Source organism: Diabrotica undecimpunctata, chromosome 1, assembly GCF_040954645.1.
Source record: "Diabrotica undecimpunctata isolate CICGRU chromosome 1, icDiaUnde3, whole genome shotgun sequence".
Taxonomy (NCBI): domain Eukaryota; kingdom Metazoa; phylum Arthropoda; class Insecta; order Coleoptera; family Chrysomelidae; genus Diabrotica; species Diabrotica undecimpunctata.
Window position 1 is genome coordinate 162,738,772 of NC_092803.1, and position 24,184 is coordinate 162,762,955.

The following is a 24,184-nucleotide window of genomic DNA, read 5'->3' on the forward strand; positions in this document are numbered from 1 at the left end:
TAATTTTTTTATGTTACACTTTTATATTTCATGAATATCTCATTTTGTACTCGGTTATTTACACAAAAATTGCGAGGCTTTTTCCTGTTGGTAATGTTACAAAACACGTAAGATATATTATTAGAAAGGAAGGCTACCTTGTAATGGTATCACATTTCAAAATTACTTTAAGTGTATTAGTTTTAAACTAAATTATAAAAATAAACCTTATAAGGTAAAAACAATTAGTATCTAGGAATATTATCACTTTTCCTGATAAACTACTTAATTAACTGTTTCAGCCTAGTTTACAAATTAAATTGCAGTTGACTATCTATAGCCTGTCTAAGCACAACTAGCTGAAAATGGCAAGGAAAAATGTAAAATTTCTATTCGTTATTCTAGTTTTGTTTTTTATTCAAAGTCAAGTGCTACCTTCAAAAGCTAAGAAGATAAATCAACTTCCTAAATTTCTTCTTACCGTTTTAAAGAATAAGGTTAATGAAGTATTGGAAGCTGCAGAAAATAGCGATCATCAGTGTGCTAGAGATCTTAAACGACTTCTTAACGACTTTATGCATATGAAAAGATGGGCACTGGAAAGTAAGAACATGATTATATTTTATTCTTTATTATTATGGAAGATTTTTTTATTATAACACAAATAAGGTTTATAAGAAGGTTGACAATTGCTAGTATACCACACTCTTCTAGTTTTAATCATAATTTTTTTCTAACATCAACTGCAATATCTTGTTTCACTTGTAAACTATATTTTGGTATTATTCCAGGACAAAATTGGTCCGTATTTCTATTCTTTTATGTGACAATTTATATTTATTCATACCGTGTAGATAAACAGGAAAACAAGGGAACCTGTTTATTTTACTAGTATTGTTGTTGAAAGTAAACTAATTATTTATGAACTTCGTCTACAGGTGGATGTTTTCCTAAGTTGTCTCGTTCTAGAAGATAAAATGTTTGTTTATATCTAAGTATAAATATATACCTTCTTAATGGCAAGCGGAAATTCGAAAAAATAGCATTTTTCGCATTCAATTGTTAATAATTAAAAAACCATGGCGAAATTTCTTGTCCTAAATAAAAATGTCCTCAAGACGTTTAAATTTTGCTTATTTACCTGGAGTATAGATGTTTATTTTATTTCACTATTTCACCAGATAGCACATTGTGATCTAACAATTGAAGTAATTATAATAATTTTTTTTACTTTTTTACTTCCTTTTGTTTTATTTATTTTCCTCTTACATAGAAGAATATAAAATACGAAATAAAATAATAAATAAAATAAGATAATCAACATATTAACTTTAATTTAAAAATAAAGCTAAGTATACTTAATACCTTGTTCCTTCTAATATAACGCACATCAACGTTTTATATTTTTATTTATACTTTCAGTGGTAGATGCTTCAGCAAAAATACCAAGTGGGATATTAGCAGGAAATATTCACTTAACAGGAAATTTTGATCAGTGCCTAAGTATAAATTCTGTTAAAAATGAAACTAACATACACGGACAGTACTGTACAGTAGTAATTACACCTAGTATTAGAAGTTCCATAGATGCAGATTACTTTTCAATGGGAAAAGTAAGTACCTATATATATCCAAATTCAAAGCCTCTTACTGGAGGCTGTTAAAAGACGCTAGGAATAACCTTTTATTCCAAAATGCATCTACAGTTCACCTTTGAAAACACTATATTTTTCACTATTTACTTTTTATTATAACTTTTTTTTTTTATTATAACGGCCGAATACTGCATTTCATTTCAGTTTGAATTTATGCTATTTGATATAACTCGAAACACGTGTAGAACAATGCTGGAATTAAAATTGAAATGAAATGCGAACTTTTACTTTCATTTTAACATGTTTTCTCTACGAAAAGAATGAAAAATATAGTGTTTTCAAAGGTGAACTGTAGATGCATGTCGGAATAAAAGGTTACTCCTAGTGTCGTTGTATAATGCTTTATATAATGATCTGGTATATCCTTGTTTTCACAGAACCCCGTTCATCATTTGTATAGCTTTTCTTCTTTGAATATTTCTGTCTTTTATTGGTTATATTGTATGCGTTCTCCGTCATTAAGTATTAGAGTTTCCCTTTTTCCTTCTACATTCATATATACAGTTTTCAAATGATGAACTTATTTCCCTAACATTCATATACAGTTTTGTTCATATTTACCTCCAGGTCCCCTTTTTTGTATTCTTCGACTAGTTTCCGAGTCATTTATTCTAGGCCTTCTTAGGTTTATACCACTTAATTATAATCCGCGAAACACTGTTTATAGTATGTACTATAGAATGATTTGACTTTAGAAAGTCCCTTTCGATTCTGTTTGTTAATAGCTTGCCATGTATTATACTGAGCGTATATTATACAGCAATTCTACGGTAGTTATTATAGCTACCTCCATCCCTTTTTAGATACTGTTGATATTTGAATGGTTTTCATTTTTTGGGACTTTTTATTGATGAAATTTTCAAATAAAGTCTTTAACTAGTTTATGAGTTTTTATCTTCTGCTATTTCCTGGACCTAGAGTTTTAACTTTCTTAACTGATTAAGAAATTAACTACTATTTTCAAGTTCAAGCTGTTATTGTCGATATTATTTTTTGGTATTTTCTTTTCTCATGTTTTTTAATATTTTTCAAATGTCGATATTTCTTCTACCTGCTATTTTTATATAGGTAATTATTCATTATCTTATCTGCCAATGGTTGCGACTTTCAACTAATTAAGCATTTTAAAACACCTAAGTGAATTTGTCATAGATACAACTGCGTCATTTAAGTGTACATAACTATTAATGCCACGTGAACAACTTTTACATTTAAAAGTTATCTATTCTGGAGAACAAAATTACACGCTGCATCTTTGGTGACTATATATTAGTAAAAAAGAAAAACTCATATAGAAACACTAACACTTATTCTTTTATAATTATTTATAAAGAATATTATATTAAACCAGACATATTTTTGATCACTTTTAAAATGAATTGCTCTGTAGCGGGACAGTGTTTTTATGAATATATTGAATTGAAAATTCAATTTATCGATGGATTATTGAAAATGTGATTTCTGACTCGTGGTTGGTTTAGATAAAGACGCTTGTAAAATTTGCATTTTAAATGTCTTTAGTATAAAATCTTGGAAGTTTAGAGGTATTAAAGTTTATGCCTATTTTCTAATTACAGCTCTTTAAGCTGTCAATGAAGCAAAACAAAAAATTCATTTAGCTTTATAAATATTAGAAGGATCTCAAGTTAACCATTGACTAAAGACAGCTTTATTTAAATAAGATTGCCGAAATTTTCGTACTGTTTTAGTATTGACGCAAATTTTTTTTCGGTCGAGTATTTTCATCATCTGGCTGTTCACTCATCTTTTAATCAATTAAATATGAGATCTTCTATCAACTATAATTTTATTATCTTTAGTTGAATCTTAATATATGTATTTTCCATATAAGTATCAAATTCAAGTACTAGTATTCATACTTAAAAGTAAGACACCACTAAATGATAGAAATAAAATCTTCCGTCCTTCCATGGAACTTCTGGTCTTCGTTCTCAAAATACCTAAAAGTATTTTGTGAACGATTTCCGAATTGGAAATTGAAACGTCAATAAACTTACTTTAACCTTTAATTGTGGCTTATTCCAATTTAAATAGTAATTACTTTAAAATGCCATAAGAAAATAGCTTCAGAACAATATTAAGAAATCTGTCTTTTATTATACGATTAATAACCTTATATGTTTTACACCACTCATTTACATTTCTTAAAAACTAGGTTTTAAATCAATTCCTTTTTAAATAAAGTCGTGAACAAAATAACAGCAAAATTGGATGTCAAATTTTGCTTCATACACGTCCATGAATTTATTTGAAATTTTACTTTTACTGTAAAGATCATATAGGTAAGGCGAAAAGCTCGGGTTCGTTCGTATTCCCATGAGAGACACCCCAGAATAAGGTTCAAGAAACCACTCAAAAGAACAGTGATCCTAATTTATTTAAACAATTTTTTTAAACAAATTCTAAAAATCAACTTTTCCGGATCGAACAATTTTTATATTAATTGGACCATTTCGAATAAATTTGTTCGTTCTCGAGTTAAAAACAATTTAAAACTGAAAAAAAAACAAAAAATCACGATTTCTAGGGCTCAAAATATTATTTTTTAAATCAACGAATACCTTAATTCAAGTTCAAACGCTCCATAAACAATTAAAAAACAATGTTTTTAAACAAAAAATGGCTCAAATAAGATATTTTCCTACATTTAACAGTCTTTAATAACTGTCTATTCTTGTTGACAGTTGTATTTCTAATGCTGCAATTCCAATCATCGTTAGTACTTTAAATGGTCTATGCTTCTACTCTATATAATAGTCTTGGACAAACATTGCACTTGATCATTCTCTATCTTAGTTCTAAAGTGACATGGGTATTACATATACTCTGCTTATTCTTACACCTTTTCTGACAATTTGTCTACATCATTTAGGGAAAGAATCACAGGTTTTAATTTTCCAAATGTTATTTCCAATAATATAGACTATCCTCATCCTTGGATCATAAAATTCCTGAATTCAATACAAATCCACTTATTCTTAATCTAATACTCTATGTATTACCTACAATTCTAGAATGTTTTGAAGAGATTAAAAGTAGGTATAAACAGTGGCAGATCTAGAAATTTTTGTCAGGGGGGTCATGGGTCTTGAGGGTGATTTTGATACAGGATTTAGATTTTTGCACCTTTCAGTGGCTGATCCCCAGAAATTTTTTGTTGGGGGTGCGGGGTCATGTGTCTTCAGGGTGAGTTTGATATAGGATTTAGATTTTTGCACCTTTACGATTGATATGATTTGTGCCTCATGTAAGGGAACCATTTTCTCAATAATTTTAAGCGATATGTTAAACTAATGAGAAGTTATTAAAACCCAAATACCCTACGGGTGCAAAGAAGGGTACAGCATTAAGGGGTCTTAAACTTAAACAAAACAAAAATAATTTAATCCCACATACTCTATGACAGTAAAATCAAGTGTAAAAGACTATTAAACCAAAGGAAAGTTATTAAAATATAAATACTGAAAAATTAAGGACTGTCAATTTAAACTAGGTATTTTAAAGACAATTAATTTAAACCCACCTATCCTATAGCTACAAAATCAAGAACAAACCAAGGATAAATTATAAGTATAAATAAGTTAAGTAATTTAAATGCAGTAACTCAATGTAAGTGTAAATATTAATGAATGTATTTAACATTCCTAATAAACTCCTATCCTCTTCCTTATTAACTTCCTATCTTCGTTGGATATCCGATATCACTTTGTAAAAACATTCATTTATTCCTTATTTCCGCGTCATATAAACCCAAACAAACAACAAATTCCTTATTGCTATAGGGAGTGGAAACATGGACTCTGGGAATTACAGGTATGAGGCGTATAGAAGCCTTTGGAATGTGTGTTTTTTGAAGAATGCTGAAGATTTCGTGGACAGAGCACGTGACCAATAACGAGGTGCTGAGAAGAATGAGGACTGAGAGAGAACTCCTAAATATTATAAATAACAGAAAAACGAGTTATCTAGGACACATTTACAGAGAAGAAAAATATAACTTTCTACGGCTCATAATGGAAGGGAAAGTAGAAGGAAAAAGAGGTCCAGGAAGAAAAAAATGCTCCTGGCTGAAGAATGTAAGAGACTGGACAGGCATGGACACACATTGGATACTAAGAACAGCTCAAGATAGAGAGCAATTTGCTGTAGTTATAGCCACCCTTCCGTAATGAAGAAGAAACCTTAAGAATACACGTAAACAGCATTTTATTTAAATTAATTTATTCGTATTAGTCTATAAGTGAGTGAAATATTTTTTTACTCGGTATTGAAATTTTTCTCACGAATTGTCAGCAACAGCCGGCAACGAGTGGTAAATAAAAGTTCAGTGATTAAAAATACTATAAGAATAAGATAAGTAAATATTATATAATTTTATAAAAATGTATTCTTTTGGTCTATCCGATTTAGCAAATCGCTTTATGATTGCATCAACATCTAGAGAAATTTCAGGATGAACATTGATGAGTGCTAAACCAGTTAACCTTTCCGCAGAAGTTCTATTTCTAAGCCAAGTCTTTAAACGCTTAAGCGTAGAACGGTCTGTTGTTGCTGCACTGACTGGCAGTGTAATTAATATTTGCAGCAATATTCTGATATTTGGATACATATGAATATCGCAGTTTTCTAATACTTCTAAAATACAATCAGGAAGTTTTCCATTATTTTGCACGACTCTTTTCCACTTTTGAATCCACAGTGAAAACTCTTGTTCTACTGTGAAATATGCAGTAAGTAGATGGTCCAATAATATTATGAAAGGTGTCAACAATTTTTTTAATGCAACTTTATCTTCTGGTATGTTATCATTTTTAGGTAAAACAACTCGAAGATTAAATAGATTCATAACTTTCGGTAAAATTCGTCTTCTAACTCAGTTAAGATATTGTCTAAAAGGGGTTCGAAATAAATAGATCTTCGGAAATATTCTTCGCAAGAGTTAGCAGATTGATTTTGACGACAGGTTTGACGAGAAACTTTACGAGGCATCTTCAATTCAATGTCTAGTTGTTCAGCTATTTGTTTTCTTCATAGTAAAGTTTGCTAAAAACAGATTCAGCATTTGATCTTTTATTTTGAACAATGCATTTAGTGTCCTCTATGGCCTCAGTAGCCTACTTAAAATCTAATTTTGGTGACTGAAGAAGACGACTAAGTGATACAGTTGTACTTAAAATATCACTAAGACAAACTACTGTTTCACAGTTTCACAAATACCTTGGACAGCAGCCCCCAGTTCCTTTATTTGTATTCACTAACGTATCAGACAGAGCTAATGCAACAACAATATTCACTTTGATATTTATTATAGATAAATTATAAAATGTCGCACACAGTCACAATAATACTGTCTACTAAAATACTATATACTACTAAAACTGAAGATAACAAATACCTAATATAAAATAAAAATGTGCTGATTTCGTGCGAAAAGTCATGTCATGTACATTGAATGAGCAATAATGTGTGGGCGGTAATTCTATCTCATCGATAATCGAACGATTTTCTGGCACTCAAATGACGAATTGACAAAATTTGAAAATCGCGTAACTCTGAATTCGTGGAAGTCTTAGTCGAGGTATTTTTTTAAAGAGCAATTTAAAAAGGCTTCCGTATAATTCTACACTTACCGCTAGAATAAAAATGAGTTTGAATCATTTCAACTCTTAACTTACTTCTTATAGGGTTCATGGGTTTTAAATTATTTTTTTTAGGATTGTTTGATTGATATTTAATTTTGTTTTGGGGTGGTCATGACCCCCGTGACCCCCCCTTGGATCCGCCACTGGGTATAAAAGACACTATCAAATTATGAGATACTTTTGAAGAGGAAGCGGTATACGCAGAATTTCCACAGAATTGTATGCCATATCTAAAAACCTATAACATATATTAAAACATTTAAATTTAGCCTATATTAATTCAGGTTTTTCAAGTATATATGCGTCGTTTGGTCAGATTATACTAGATGTTTGTATTGGTAATATCATTGCCTTCTTCTTGTTTCCATGTGCAGCAGACTATAACGTCTTCGGAAAACGCCGCTAACTATCACTATAGCTCATTTAGCATTACCAAGGGTGCACATGTAGAGTTTTTCTAAGGACGCGAGCTAGATTACACCCCCTGTAATTAGTCTGGTGTATTCAGTGAACGAGTATTGTGCACCGGTATCGATAAATAGCGCGCAATGAGAACGTTTGGTAGATGCATTAGAACTACTCCATCATATGGGCTCTCAACATTCAGCAACATATCCCCATCTGTTGTAACATAACATTTAACTAGCCTTGATCTTTTTCCATTAGATTCGTCTGGAAAAACTAACCGTCCGATTCGTCCGGTATTTTTTCCATAAGGATTGTCTCCCTTAGTCCCCTTAGTAAGCTGGCCTGACACATATTCTGAACTCACCATTTATCTGATATTCATTAGATAAGCATACTTTAAACCTTTTATTTTTCCAGATTAAAAACTTTTTAGGTATAAAAACATCTGAAAATACGGAGGAGTTTCTAAAATTTATAAAAATGACTTATGGAATATGCATTCCTCGTACGTGTTCCATTAACAATCTCCAATCTATTTGGAACTATATTGAAAACACTTTCTATACACCTATTCGAGTAAATTTTTATGACACGATGTGTACAACTAAGTTTAAAAAGGTTTATCCCTTTTTCACAGATTTTTATGTTGGGTAAGTGTCGTTTTTATTATTACCACATAGAAATAAGAACTAGAATCTTAAGACCTATAATTCCATTAAAAAAAATTAAGAATTGAAAGTGTATATCATTTTAATAAACTGCATATTAGTGTATTGCCTATAATTACTATACAGTTAAAACGTAAATAACGTTTGTTTTAAAGGTATTTTATATATGTTACAAACACGATTACACAGAAAATGTCGCTGCTGCTTGATCGTTAAAAAGGATTTCTTCTTCTTCTTATGCATTCCGGGGAAAGGAATCCGAATATATATACTTTTCTGTCTCGTTGTAGCAAAGAACTCTGGATAATCTGGATAACTAAGCAAATATCGAGTCGCACATTCAAAAAACATAATAAACTTAAGTACCTTACGTGTTAATTGCTTTCAGTGAAGTGTTTAGTTTTGGGGAAAAAATAATTATTTCACGCATAAATCTCTAGACTGCATAGCATAGTTTCTTAGTGTCGTATCGTATAGTGGCTGCATCTGTAATCTAGAGAGTGCTTTTGTGTTATGCACTACAATTTAAAGATATTAAAAATGAAATTATTAATTAAATGAGCTTATAGATAGTTAAAAAATTTTAAACGGTAAAAATAAAATATTTAAGTAAAAACTCAACAACATTCCCAAACATTCTTTACCTCTAAAAACGAATGTTTTTATAAAAACTATAGTTGTAAAGAAGGAAAATAAAATAAAACTGAGAAAGTAAGAAAAACAATTTGTTCAATCACAAATTAACCCCTTAATTTGCAATCTCACATTATTCTTAACTTCTTAATCTATTATAGTTTCACCGTGTATAAGTGACATTGTGAAAATGATATCGAGTAATATTTTAATAATTACAGTCCATTCACCTGTTAATGAATTGTCGAATAATATATTGTTTCTAATTGAACTTCCTAAGTGTTGCAATGATGGTTTAGATTAAATTGTAATGTAAGCTAATAGTTCAAAAGTTGGTTAGTATCATAGAAGCAATAACCTCTGTGCTGAGGTATGAAATATTTGTGAGATTATAAATTGGGGATTTGAGCTCATTTGAACACAGTCAATCATAAGTAGTTACCTAACGAACATCATATTGTGTAATTACCAGTAGCTGTCAATAAATCAACACTTTTACTCCACAACTTCAACCTTTTATTATACCTATCATCGTCGATCGACAAGAAGCGGACAAAGGGGCATTTACAAACCGATTCGAACCTCAAATCTACGTTCGAATCTTTCCAAATTAAGCAATAGGAAGTGGGCATACTTTGACCACTACACGTTGTAGGATGCCAAATGAAACTGTTCTTCAAGCTAACAACGGCGCCAGTGCCTACAGTACAATATTATGTATACTTCATCTAATTTACATACCGTTGCACGTCATCGGCGTCATAGCCCGTGACGTCACATGATACCAACACGAAATATTTAGGCGGTAGGTGTGTTCTTTTTTAGAATCACTTTGCCGAGTACACTGGCATTACAGCCACTAGACATATTTTATTATATACGTGTAGAACTAATATTTAAAAATTTCTATTAATGTTAACTTAAAGAAATAGACAACAATATGTTTCATTTAATTTGTATAAATGCATTATAAAGCGTTTTTATGAAGAACATTTGTTCGGAACACACTGTAACTGTAATCGGACGAAGGTGAAATTTTGGCATAAATTGGTAACACTTATTTAACAGTTGCGGTGTTGACACTTTTTGTACTTTATTATTTTAAATTTTAAAGTGAATACCTCTTGTTTTATATTTTTACCGATTTAATAAAATCTGTTCTTTTTAGAACAAAATTAGTGTGTTTTATTTCAAAAATGTCACCTAAGAATTTAAATAGTCGTTGTAAAGAGTATAATAATAATTATGTGACCTATTTGATTTAAAATGGATTCAGGATTTTTTTATACTTTGGCAACTATGTCAACTTCGATCTCTGACGTAGATAATGACGTGCAACGATTTGTAAATTAGATGGACTGTAAATATTTAATAGTTAATATATAAAAATTTACACAAACCACAATCTTCAAAATGTGTCTATCCTGCTTAATTTATTTTATTTTTCAGGCTTGCTTTTCTGGCTTATTTCGGTGTAATATTATTGAGTACTTGGTATGATGTATGCATTCACCAACCTACAGAAGGTATATACTTATTGTATTATTATTTTATTTACTCTTATTTCGCAGTTCGCAAAATTAATTAATTTTGTACGGTTCTTTTGGCTTAAAAGTTATTTTAATATTTGTTTTGTTAGTTGGTTAAGAATTTTCGTTTTGTTTCGAGTAATGAGTAGACATTCGTTGGTCTAGCGCACAGAGGTGCTAAGTGAAAAATAGCTAATTCGATTAATTTCAAAAACAAAATTTATAACATCATATAAAGTCAAATAAGTTTTGTTTTCAGCGATTTATTTGCTTTTGGTAAACTATACACAATTGTTTGATAATGCGATTTAAAAAAATTGAAATAAATCTTATAGCTGCTTTAGAAAAAATATATTTTCAAAACAAAAGTTTCACTTAACTCATATGTGTTACTAATTAATTTAATTCACTAAATAAGAAAACATTAGACTTAAGACCATTTAATATTAAAATATTATATATTCTCAAACAAAACACAAAAAACTCTTTAAAAATAATTGCATTGAAGATTAGTCTCTCTCCTTGTGAGAGATGAAATCTCTGTATTCTTCGGGAATCATTTTTTTTATTGAGTAAATAAACAAGGTCTTCCTTCTTTTTATCAGAAATAGGAATGCGACTGGGGTATTTAGATTTAAGCTGTACAGAAATCCAGTTCTTTGTTCGGCAGAATCGTTTTCTGCTTTGTGTAATATCAAGTTCCAAAAAAGTTTCTGATGATAGATCGTACTTATATTGAATTGTGAATGCCTTTTCTTTCTGGAATCGCAGCCACTTGATTTTTAGCCATTCAACCTTGTTCCCAACACAATTTACAGTACTGTCTGTCATAACGTCATCGACAAGATTCTGTAAATTAAAAAAGTCTGAGTTCTTTAAATGAATAACTTGGTATGGTCTAGGTTTGATCCTAGCAGCTGAAATCAATAGACACCACTCCCGAGTGTTAAAAATTTGTTTATGTACCCGAGTCCTCTCGATTGTAGAGTATTGAGCATTGAATCAGCTTCCAGGTACGAATGACCTGATTCCATAAATTTTAAGTCAATGATTTGAAGTTTAGCAATTGTATTGACGGCATAGAGCATCGCTGTGGCAACGTTTTTATTTTGTTTTGACCGCCGCAAGACAATCTCATCGAGTGGAAAAGCGAAGCAAAATACGGAGTAATAATGGACAAAGGCTTAACATTCAGCAAACACGTAGAAGCCACAGTACAAAAAGCCAACACGGCAAGAGCATCTATAAGAGGACTAACAGGAAGGAAAAGCAAACTCAGACTGAAAACAAAAATAAGACTAATAAATAGTATAATCCTTCCTATACTAACATATGCTCAAAATACTCAAAATACAAACATTAGTAATATGTTTGTATTTTAAGAATAATTTCCGAAGTGGAAATTGAAACGTCAATAAACGTACTTTAACCTTTAATTGTGGCTTATTCCGATTTAAATAGTAATTACTTTAACATGCCACAAGAAAATAGCTTCAGAACAATACTAAAAAAATTATAAAAATACTAACAAAAACCGGCTCAAGCCAACAAAAAAATTAACAAAAACCCCAAAACCCGGGCACGTAGGGCCCAACCCCTTGAGCACCAAGTCGCCGAACTGAGCCTGGCTCAGAGCGGAGATTTAAGGCCCAAGTAAGCAATTTTAGTTCGCGGATAAGCCATATTAAGATACCAGGAATATAGCGACAATGCGCTGTCCTGAGTTTTGCATTCGGTTAGGAAACCATGTTGGGGTTCTATTACCCAGGACCTCCACATGAAGAGCATTTGGCTGATAGCTGTGCCCCTATCGCGCATCAGAGTGCTATAGGGGGGAAAGGGATGGTCTGGAGCATTGGAGCGCGGTGGGGTGACTCCTATTTTTTACTCGAGTTAACACACCTCGCTCCAATGAATTGTTAAACCTGAACGTAATTCTTAGGGGTGAACATTTCTCACAGGCTGGGTTTAGCTTGCGGAAAGAAGAGTTTGATTCAAAATTCTTCTTTTAAAATTTGATTTACATTTAATAAACCTAGTTTTGAATCAAACTAGTTCTAGGTTCGTATAGGGTTCAACAAGCAAATTCAGAAAATATATATAACTCAATTTCTATATAACATAATTCTCAATATAACAAGATTAACAAGATGGATTGTAAGACCTTTACACGATGTGATAAAAGTGATCAGATACATGGAGACCGACCATGAACGATATCACGACGACCACTACACTGCTTTCAGTGGGTGAAGACTGAAGAGGTAGAGAGATTATGTTTGTCACATTTCGGATGACTATATTGTTGATAATTTAATTAATATTAACTTACTTAATTGTGGTTTCAATAACGTGTTTTTGTCTCCTTATTACAGTTTTGTAGTAAAGAATATTTCTAAACATCCTATGATTGTTATAGTACGTTTTATAAGTATATACTATATTATATTTTTAACGTTTGGATAAGACTCATTTCATATTATTTCAGGTGACGAGGACAATCTTTTGGTATCATTTTCATTATACTCGAATATTAAAAAAATCTGGAGAGTTAGAGATGTTAAAAAAGAAGATGCTTATTTGGAATCCATATGTGGAATAAAAGTAATTAGTATGTTTTGGGTTTGTCTAGGACATAGAGTTTTCCTAAACTTCGTTTCTGGAGTAGCAAATCTAATGCAAATGCACGACGAAGTTAGTATTTAAATTATGTTTAAGATAGGTAACGTTTATTTAAAAATTTATGTATTGTGCCTATTATATTTACCCCAAAAAAATACATTCTGATGTCACCATGATACAGTGTAATATAAATATTTTATCTTCTACATTGGCCATGGTATTGTTACTTCAAATTTATCTCTCGAGAACAGGAGTGTCATAATAAACTGAGTTTTTCTAATACTCTTCATTAGTTCAAAACATATGACAAAACATTATGACATATACCAAAATCTCTCTGCTCACGATGTAACAGCCTCTCTCATATGGCTGCCTTCTCATACTCGAATTACTGGTAATCAAACAGCAGTCATTTTACCAAAGAAACTACCAACCATAATACTGGAGTCACCTTAATTCAGAGTAGAATATTTAGTTATCCTTAATAAAGAATATTTAGTTATGAATTCAGATGCAAGGTTTGAAGTGTTGATAGACGAGGACGTGGAAATCAAACAAGTGGAAAAATTTAAATATTTAGGGGCACTCATTGGTAAGAACGGCTTAGGAGAAACCGAAATTAAACACCGAATTAATCAGGGTCGTAAACTTGTAGGATGTCTGAACTCTTTATAGTGGGATCGCAACATTTCCAAAAGGAACAAAAAACGAATAGGGCAAACCATAAAACTAAGATTATTGGCAGTTGAAATGGATTATTTGAGAAGAAGTGCTAGAACATCAAGGCAGGAAAGGAAGACCAACGAATCTATAAGAAATAACATGAATGCTACAGAAACGGTCATTGACAGAATAGAAAAAAGAGGTTCAAAATGGTTTGGACATCTGTTGAGAATGCCTGACGAACGTTGGCCCCAAAAACTTCACAGATAGAAGCCCCCTGGAAGAAGAAAAAGAGGTAGACCTCGACGCTCATGGAATAAATGAGTTAGAAGAGCGTTGGAATCGAGAGGTTTGGAGGAGGAGCATTCCTTGGACCGGAAGGATTGGCGGAGGTGAACGGGAATACGGCGATAGCCGACTCCAAAATTTATTTATAAGTTGTATCCTGTAATGTATGTACCTTAATTCAACTAGATAACAATCTCAAACTCGTTTTCAAAATGTCAGTAGAGGATACTTGGCAAAATTTATGACAAAAGAGCGAAACAACTCTTCATGAAATGCAACCGTTCATTGGTTGATCTTTTCTTAATTATAATGTAATTTACTTGACTTCTCACTAGATATTTTGTAGTATCACTCAAAGGTGATCGATATTTTACAAGTAGGAATCTTGGCAGGTACTTTGCATTGTTATTTTGCAGGTTGTGCTTATGCCCTCATCAAGCTTACCATAAAAAGTCGATCAGATTACCTCGTATAAATATGTCAAACTAATAGATATGAATGTAAAAATCTTATGATAGAAAATAGTAAATATTATTTTAATTTAAAGAATGTTTCAGATATGTATTTGATACTGATAATTTTAATTTTTTTTAGTGGAAACATGAATTATTTACTGCTTTTATTATTAGTGGCTCGTTTGCTGTCGATACATTTTTAATGTTAAGTGGCCTACTAATATCTTTTGGACTAATGAGTGTATACTATATATATGGTTATAAAAAATTTCCAATCATACCGTTTTACATATACCGGCTTCTCAGGTAAGCAAGTAGAAATACAGATACTTGTATTAACGATCTAGGTCCTAAAGAAGAATTATTTTAAAAAATTTAAATATTATAAAAATGAAATAACAATGTTACACTAATAAATTAAGTTCAAATTAACGTCAAATTATTTTAAATGAGATAAATACAGCAAGCCATTGTGCTACTCAGTATATTTATAAATATGTATTCAATTTTTCACATGCGAAAAACGATACTATATTTTTCACTGTATCCATTTCTAAATTACCATCCTCAATTTCATATTATTACCTAAGCCAACCCATAGTAATAATTCCTCCTACCTATTTTTTTATCCTAGATCTAGACACGATGCTTATCGTAATCGAGGATGTCCTCTAACAAGGTGGCCAGACGACATCAAGCACATTCAGCACAACTAGATTCAGGGTGCTCAAGATTGGATACAATAAAATTATTTACGGGAGGCCTATATTCAGCAGTGGACTCAAAACGTCTAATGATGATGATTTTTCGCCTCTCTTACCTATTGGTTCCGAACACAACAGACGCTCTTTTCAATCTGTCTTAATTTGGTTTCTTTCACTTTTGGATAAATGCTTTTGTATCCTATCATAGTGAACGACTGCTTAAAAAAAAACTTCAACAGTGTACACACGTGAATAGTACCGCGAATCCGCGAAAAACAGATTAAAACTCATACGAAAAACCACTGTATGTTAATAACGCTATTGAAAACCTGATTATGGGACGACTACACGTGCGCGAGTTTGTATAAGAGTAATATTGGTAAGCTTTTTTACAAACTTGATTTGGCTATTACTTCGGTCAATATAGGCACATAAAATAACAAAAATTTCCGGAAAGCCAAATATCGGTGGAGAGCTGGGGTTTACCATTACAAATAAAGTTTTAAAAATCTCCATCGATCGTATGTGTGCTATAAAAGTTATTCGAGGTCAAAGGTCAAAATTTAAGGTTTTTGGGATTAAGGATAAGTTTTATCAGTTTCGATATCGTTTTACTCTTTACAAACATTCCTATAGACGAAACTCTAAACATTCTGAAAACTAAATACACTATACAGTAAGACCACTTATCTCTCATTAAACATTATATGTGCAACACTTATTTTATCTTCCAAAATCAATTCTACAGACAAATAAATGATGCCCTAATGGGCTCCCCACTATCTCCAGTAATTGCCAATATCTTTATGGAAGACTTCGAGACCCGAGCACTATCCACATCAATGCTCAAACCCACATGTTGGCTACGATATATTGACGATGCATTTGTCACTTGGCCCCATGGCAGGGATGCTTTGGTGTCTTTTCAAAACCATCTAAATGGTATACATCCTAGTATCCAGTTCACGATGGAGGTGGAAACTGATTCATCCCTACTGTTTCTCGACGTTATCATAAAGAAAAACCAATCCCAAGGTTTTCATCATTTTATTTATTGAAAACCCACCCATACCAATCGTTACTTGCATGCCAACTATTATCATCCCCCTTCACAAATTCATTCAGCCATTAATATGCTTGTCTCCAGCTCAATACGCCTTTGCGATGATGCAAGGAGACCCGCTGAGCTCTCTAGTTTAAAACAAGCCCTCATCCAAAACGGTTACCGCGAAAATCACATTAATAGGAGCATCCACAGACATCAATTTCCAACTCAATCTCAACCTAAAGACTCAGACCCTCATCATACGAAACTTTACATCCTTACATCAAAGGTGTCACTGACAAAATCGAAAAAATTCTTAAATCAAGAGGAATAAAAACAATAGTTACCCCCCAACAAAAACTTTCATTTCTTGTCCGATCAATCAAAGACAACATTTTAGATGAACAACACGGAGTTTATGAAATTCCTTGCGCAGACTGCCGCCGATCCTATATAGAAATATAGGCCAAACAAATCGTAGAATGCAATGAAAATAGGATTTATGAACATTCCATTTCTGTTAGCAATTCCAACTCAATTTCAGCTCTAGGTCAACACCATCTTCATACAGGTCGCAAAATTGATTTTGAAAACTCCAGAACCATAGCCCCTATCCGCTTCTGTAAACCAAGATCTCTCCGAGAAGCCATAGAAATTAAAAAAGGCCAAATTATCTCAATAAAAGAGATGACGGCATACGGTTACCTTCGACTTAGAGACCTGTCATAAAGAAAATATCGTCCGCTCCACCCGTCCCCACGCTTAACCCCCACGCCAACCTCCACCCATACCACGTCACCATCGACGGTATAAATGAATCGTTCTCCATACCCAGTACCAGTAATGCATTGGTTAGTGATCAGTGTAGTAGTGTCTGGGGGCTCGGTAAACTAAGACCTCGGAAGCCCTGAAGAATACATCAAAGAGGATGTCGAAAGCTCGGCGCAATAATAATCGACGCGGTTCAATCCGGAAGACGGTTGAGTTTCAAATTACTTCCTGTAATAGTGTTAATCTTATATATATATATATATATATATATATATATATATATATATATATATATATATATATATATATATATATATATATATATATATTATTATGAATGCAGAGTATTCATGATATATTTAGAATTTGAGGGTTTAAGTTGACGACATTAAGTTCAGTTCACTGTATAACTTTTCCTGTATTTATTGTTGAGAAACCTTGGTTGTCTTTTAGTTCTAAAATCTCTCTCCCTCTCTCTCTCTCTCTCTTCGTTTGACAACTTTCTCCACAGCACATTCATACTTTATTTTCTTTTTTTAATTTACGTCTGTCCTGATTTCTTTAGATATTCATTTGTTTAGTTGTTTTAGGTCTTCAGAGTTTCTGTCGTTCTGTTTTAATAAATGTCTTCATAAAGATATCCCACTTATCGTATTTTGGGTGATCTTCTGTTGTTTTTTTATTTTGTTTGCAGTGTTGTTTTTGTTGTTTGCAGTCCAATCGTCAGATATTCTCTAAACCTCCAGAGGATCTCTAAAAATCATACGAACAAGATGTATTTTGTCGAGAATGTCAATTTTGTGACTCCAAAAAAGATGCAAAAAAGTTTAACACTTTTACTCTTGGGCTTCCCACTAAAACCCCTAGTCGTATTGGGGAAAACAGTAAAAATCGATTTACCAAGTATCTGTACGCAGTAGAAAAAAAGTTTTGAATAAAAAATGAAGCTGAGATAATTTTAAATAAAAATGTTTATTAATACTTTTCATGTAAAATGAATCGTTCTCCCAAAAACAACACTTGAAGCGACCTTCGATTTTGAATGTCAGTTATGCGCGTGAAATGTGAAATTTGTATCAACTCGACGGTAAAAATTCGATATCTTATGATCAGAGTATCCTATCGATAAAAATCAAAATGCGTTTTAAAGGTGAAGAGTGCAGCTTTCGTATGCAATTTTTGTATTTTACCGCAAATAAACTTAGTGTTTATAAAGGTGTTAAATAAATAAAGGTGGCGCGATATTTTGCATTTTTTATGATTCTCATAAAATCAATAAAATTTATGACTTCCATTTGTAACATTTGCAAATTCCTTGATATATATTGAAATCCCCTCGTATATGTATTATAACACCAAAGAGTAATTTCAATGTTTTCTATCGTACGCATTAAAATACCGAAATAGTATTTCACTCTTTCTGCGTCGTTGAATTGATGTAAACCATTTAAGAGTTTGTTTATATACTACGGACGCGTATTTTCTTTGATCGAAAGCCGCTCGATATGGCTTTTCAAATAAACATCCATTTAGATCGCTGAGAAGGTTTTGCCGGAAAGATAATTGCGACACTCTCGCTGAGGCGTGGTCAAAGACAACTGCTTCCAGCGTTTAGTCCAAATTTTTCTTCAAATTTGTAATATCTTAGTTTTTCGTCCTTTTTTCACGGGAAAATGTATAGCAGTGTGAAGTAAATAGTTACAGTTTAAAGTTTTAAGTGAGGTTTGTTTTTCCCTGGTCGTCGTTCCAGACCATAGAAGCAGTACTATTGTTCGTGTGGCAGAGAGTTTAACTCCAGTGCTACCTCCAGAAATTTTAGTAATTCCAGTTCTAATCCCAGAAGTTTTAGTGCATTTTTTTGTAAAATCAAGGTAACTTTTTTGTTTTAAACTTTCAAAGTAACGATATACACTTTTTCCTAATAATAATGATTGCTTTCATAAGGATTTGTAAAGAATTTGTAATAATTAAAAATATATGTCTTAGGGCGTGGTTAGCTGTCAATTGTTCTGTTTTAAATTTAATGTTGACATATGACAGCTCGTTTCATTATTTTTGATATTAATTTGTTTTTGTTTTTTAAAGAAGGTTAACCTCTCTATGAATAGTTTCATTTTAAAGATATTTCTTTATTTGTAACATATTTTTTGTAAGTTTTGTAGCACCTCCCACTTGTAAACAGAGTATGACATGTTATTTTGGTATTTATCTCTGTAACTATCTATATAGTAATTTGTGCCATTTATTTTTGTAACTGTTATGGTGAGACAACAATAAATGTTTGATTTATTTCTCTAAAACCATTTTTTATTTATTTAGAAAAAAAGTTTATAACCCCTTTTTTGAGTTTCATTTAAAAAGATATATTTTGCATTTCTAATAATTATTTCAATAGTTACAACTAGTTGTTGTAATCGTTATAATTTGTCACCTCGAAGCGGTGTCCTTATTTTAAATAGCTAGAGGTCCTTCCTGTTGTTTTGTTTGTCCATTTGTTCCAGGAGATTCATGTAAGCACCCCTTTGTTTCATTTTTGTAGTTGCCCCAATCCAATCCCCTTGCCATTCACTTATCCACGACCCAGCTACTCCAAATAAACCCTGAGTGCCGTTCGCATAAGTTTTTCAATTTTCCCCAATTTTCAACCCCTTATAATAATACCCTATGTGGTAGGCAAAATATATCGCTACACATTGATCAGTCACTATCGAGTTTCCATAATTAGAGCCTAATCTATAGCATAAAATTTTAGTTTTGAGTTATGGCAACAAATGTAAGGCATTTGTCACACTGTATAGCTATATATACAACACAATATCACTTGGAATTAAAAAACTATTTTCAATTAAAAATCTGTAAGTTTTTAAATATAAGACGGTGCTCAATATCATTAAACAATGAATTTTATTTTCTCGTGTAAAGAACGCTTATTTTCTCAAATATTGTTATTGAATGTGTAGCATAAAAATTATTTATTTGTCAATTATTTGTTTAATCATATTTGTAATAAGGCTTGAAGCGTGGAGCTTGAGATCGTAATTCATTCATAAAGGCACGTAACAGATCAAAGAGTTGGGAGTCGGTAAAAATCAAGCCAGAGGTCCTAACGCTTTCAGTCATTACAAACCGCGTTAGTGTCAATAAAACTGTCATTTTGGGTTTGGTGGTTTCATTTACATCCATAACTTCATTTTGTTCCTGTATAATCAGAACTTCAGTTCCATACAACGGTTTTACTATAAATTAATTTTATTTATTTCCTATTAATTACGTGGTTAGTTCATATTTGTTGACTCATCTTCTAACGCTGCTAGTGCCTACAGGCCAATCTCACTAACATGCACAATGTGCAAACTACTAGAAAAGATGATAAATAAATGTTTGCTTTGGTTTCTTGAAGAAAACAATCTGATAGATGCAGTACAGTCGGGATTCAGACCCAATCGAAGTACGATGGATAACCTGGTACTTCTCCAAACAGAAATAACCCAAGCTATATCAAATAAGAATGAAGTCATCACAGTTGCCTTAGACATTATTAGAAATCTTGAGCAACTCAATTTAACGGGTAATATTATCACCTTCATAAAAAATTTCCTACAAGAGAGATCATTCAAAGTAGTTGCAAACGGGAAAACATCTACATCACATATCTCACAAAATGGACTCCCCCAAGGCTCAGTTCTCAGCTCCACACTATTCCTTCTTAGCATCAACGATATAAATTCTCTTGTTCTCCCTCCAATAAAATACTCAATATACGCAGATGATCTTGTTCTTTATTGCCAAGGTAAAGTTACAAGGAGCACATGCTCTTTACTACAAAACACTCTTAACAATCTTCATAACTGGTCCACTAAAATTGGAGTCAAATTTTCATCTGAAAAATCTAAAGTCATAAACTTTTCTACAAGATATCACACTCACACTCCTCTACTTCACCTAAATGGCTCTCCTCTTCGAGTGGTTGATAAACACAAATTATTAGGAGTAATATTCGATAAAAGACTTACATGGAGAGATCGGATACAGAATACAAAAACAAACTGCCTAAATAGAATCAATATCTTAAAAACTCTAGCCCATCATCAATGGGGGGTAGAAGAGAAAGTCCTCTTTAGAATTTACAGAACATTGATCCGCTCTAGGTTGGATTACGGAAGTATTTTCTATACATCTGCTTCCGATACTCACCTTAAAAGTCTAAATACAATTCACAACACTTTTTTACGCATTAGCCTTGGCGCTTTTAAATCAACTCCTTCTGAAAGTCTTTATATGGAATCTTCAGAACCTCCACTTTTTATAAGACGGCAACGTTTACTTCTGTCTTATTTCTCTAGAATTTCTGCTAATCCAAAAAACCCAGTAATTAAACTAATTAAAACTCCCCACCTTGTCCAAGATAATAGTCACCCTCGAGCACATTCTCTCTCACCAATTTTAAAAACTTCGCTAAAAGACACAGACCTAAAACTTCCAACTCCATTTACTACGTCCAGAATTCCCCCGTGGACCAAAAAGCTACCTACTGTCCTTACCAGCTTGAACCGATACAAAAAAGAAGAAACGCCCAGAACTCTCTTGGTATAAGCATTTGAGGAACTTATAAAGACACAGCGTAACGACAAAATTCTCTACACAGATGCCTCCAAAGATGGGCTCCAAGGCATTAGACTCGCCCATTTCTAATGAGAAATCATTAGCAATATGCAGCGAATCTCTCTCCGCCATTGACTCAATCAGAAATATATACTCCATACATCCCATTGTGCAGTGCATCCACAGTATCTGCCAACAGCAGTCAAAAAATAGTAACTATCATCTGGATACCATCTCATGTTGGTATCAATGGAAATGAGAACGCTGATCATTCAGCAAAACTGGCCTGTTCCTTAGAAAATATGGAAAACATACAACTTCACCAAGACCTAAAGGCCAGTATCAAGAACAACGTACTAAGCACTTGGCAAACACACTGGAACGTGCAAAATACAAAACTACGCTCAATTCAACCAACTGTTACCTCCATCACCATGCCTCAAATGAGCACAAAAGACAATATTATTATCAGAAGGCTCAGAATAGGTCACACTCGTCTTACTCATGGATATTTGATGTCTTCTGAAAACCATTCTCCCTGTGAACATTTTAATGAGTCTTTAACAGTCCAGCACATATTACTAGAATGTCTCCACTACAACTTTCAAGATAATTTAAGTGATCTACTCGGTTCTACAAACATATACAGTGCCATAATTCGTTTCCTAAATGACTGTCATCTTTACTACTTAGTGCAATTTATTAGGATGTTGTTAATGTATCTTAACTTGTATATAAACAGATTGTATATGTATGTAAACATAAACATATTGTAATAAACTTGTACCAGTGTCAATGGCCCATAGTTGCCGAGACACTTTAATTTAAAATAAAAAAAAAGTTCATATTTGTTATTGTTGCGGATTTTGATGTATTTAATTCTTTATCAATATTTCAGACTATGGCCAGGTTTAATAGCCTTAATATTATTCTACGTTAGCTTCTATAAAAACATTACAGAAGGTCCTTTATGGCCGCTTATGGCTAGCAACATGGTTAGAGCCTGTAACAGGGCATGGTTTCCCACACTCTTTTTCTTCAACAATTATATTCCTTTTGGTTTCCAAGTAAGTAGATAAAATATTTCATAATTAAAATGATATTTATATAGGTAATTGGTCCATTTGGAGAAGAAAAAGTAAATAAAAACGGTAAAAGAATTTAAAGATTTATAAATTTATAAATTTACATGGAGCCAACCAACGAGAAATTTGGAATCAATAATAGATTGCTGTATTTGATAGAAAAACTCCAAAACAAAAACAAAAATTAGAAATCCGAAGATTTCTACTTGTTCGAAATCAAAATTCAGATTTTTGCCTAAATCTGTGCCTTCTACAATTTTCAAAGCAAACAGACGATGAAATAAATCGACATGGGGAATTTAAAATTGCATTCCACGACATATCGATACATCTAGGCAAGAACATTTCGTAAACTGTAGCTTTTGTAAATTCTCTGGTATATATTGAAATCCCCTCGTATATGTATTTTCAATCCTTTTTGCGTCGTCGAATTGACGTAAACCATTTTAGAGTTTGTTTATATACCACGGACGCGTATTTTCTTTGATCGAAAGCCGGTTGATATTGCTTTTTAAATAAACATCCACTTAGATCGCTAAGGAGGGTTTGCCGGAAAGATAATTGACACTCTCGCTAAGGCGGCTGTCGGTTGCAGTTGCTTACAGTGTTAGTCAAAATTTTTCTTCACATTTGTAATGTCTTCGTCTTTCCTCCTTTTTTTATGGGAAAATGTGTAGCAGTATGAAGTTAATAGTTACAGTAAGAAGAATTTACTGACTCTCGCGGAGGCGTTGTCAGAGACTGCTGCTTCTAGCGTTTGTTCAAATTTCACGTTAAATTTGTAATGTTTTCTGTTTTTGTCCCTTTTCTTTGTAATGGAAAATGTGTAGCAGTGTAAAATTAATAGTAGCAGTTAAATGTGTAGTTGCAGTCTAATTCTACCTGTTCCAGTTGTTTAAAGATAAAAGTTTCCTGTGTTCCAGTGCCCCAACTTTCAATCTCAAATAGTCAGTCCTATAGCAGTTTGGAGATGAATTTGTTCATGTGGCGGTGAATCTAATTCCAGTTCTAACCCCAGAAATCTTTTAAAGTGCAATTTAGTTCAATCAAGGTAACTTTTTTTTGTTTTAAACTTTCAAAGTAAAAATAGACATTTTTTAAATAATAATAATTGCTTTCATAAGAGTTCGTAAAGATATCTTTTTATTTGTAATGATTTATTTCTGTTAAATTATAGCCCAGTATCAATAATAAGTATTTCTTTTTGTTAATTTTGTATTTACTTTTGTAACTATGTATTAATATAGTATTTTTATATTGTCTATTTTTGTAACTGTTTGTGGTGAGACAACAATAAATATTTAATTTATTTTAGTTACAATTTTAAAATTTTTTTCCCAAAACAATTTGTTTCTCACATATGTCATTATAATTTGACACCTCGAAGCGGCGTCCTTATTTTAAATAGCTAGAG

General features: G+C 32.2%; 1 protein-coding gene across 1 annotated transcript in view; it reads left to right on the forward strand.

Annotated features, from left to right (window-relative positions):
• The first annotated feature begins 302 nt into the window (after positions 1–302).
• Positions 303–24,184, forward strand: part of LOC140441160 (nose resistant to fluoxetine protein 6-like) — a 45,596-nt gene continuing 21,714 nt past the window's right edge. Inside the window, exons 1-7 of the mRNA XM_072531635.1 lie at positions 303–582; positions 1,402–1,592; positions 8,123–8,355; positions 10,456–10,532; positions 13,024–13,229; positions 14,703–14,869; positions 22,584–22,752. Coding sequence (XP_072387736.1) covers positions 345–582; positions 1,402–1,592; positions 8,123–8,355; positions 10,456–10,532; positions 13,024–13,229; positions 14,703–14,869; positions 22,584–22,752 — 1,281 coding nt within the window. The 5' untranslated portion in view covers positions 303–344. The remainder of the gene's footprint in view (positions 583–1,401; positions 1,593–8,122; positions 8,356–10,455; positions 10,533–13,023; positions 13,230–14,702; positions 14,870–22,583; positions 22,753–24,184) is intronic.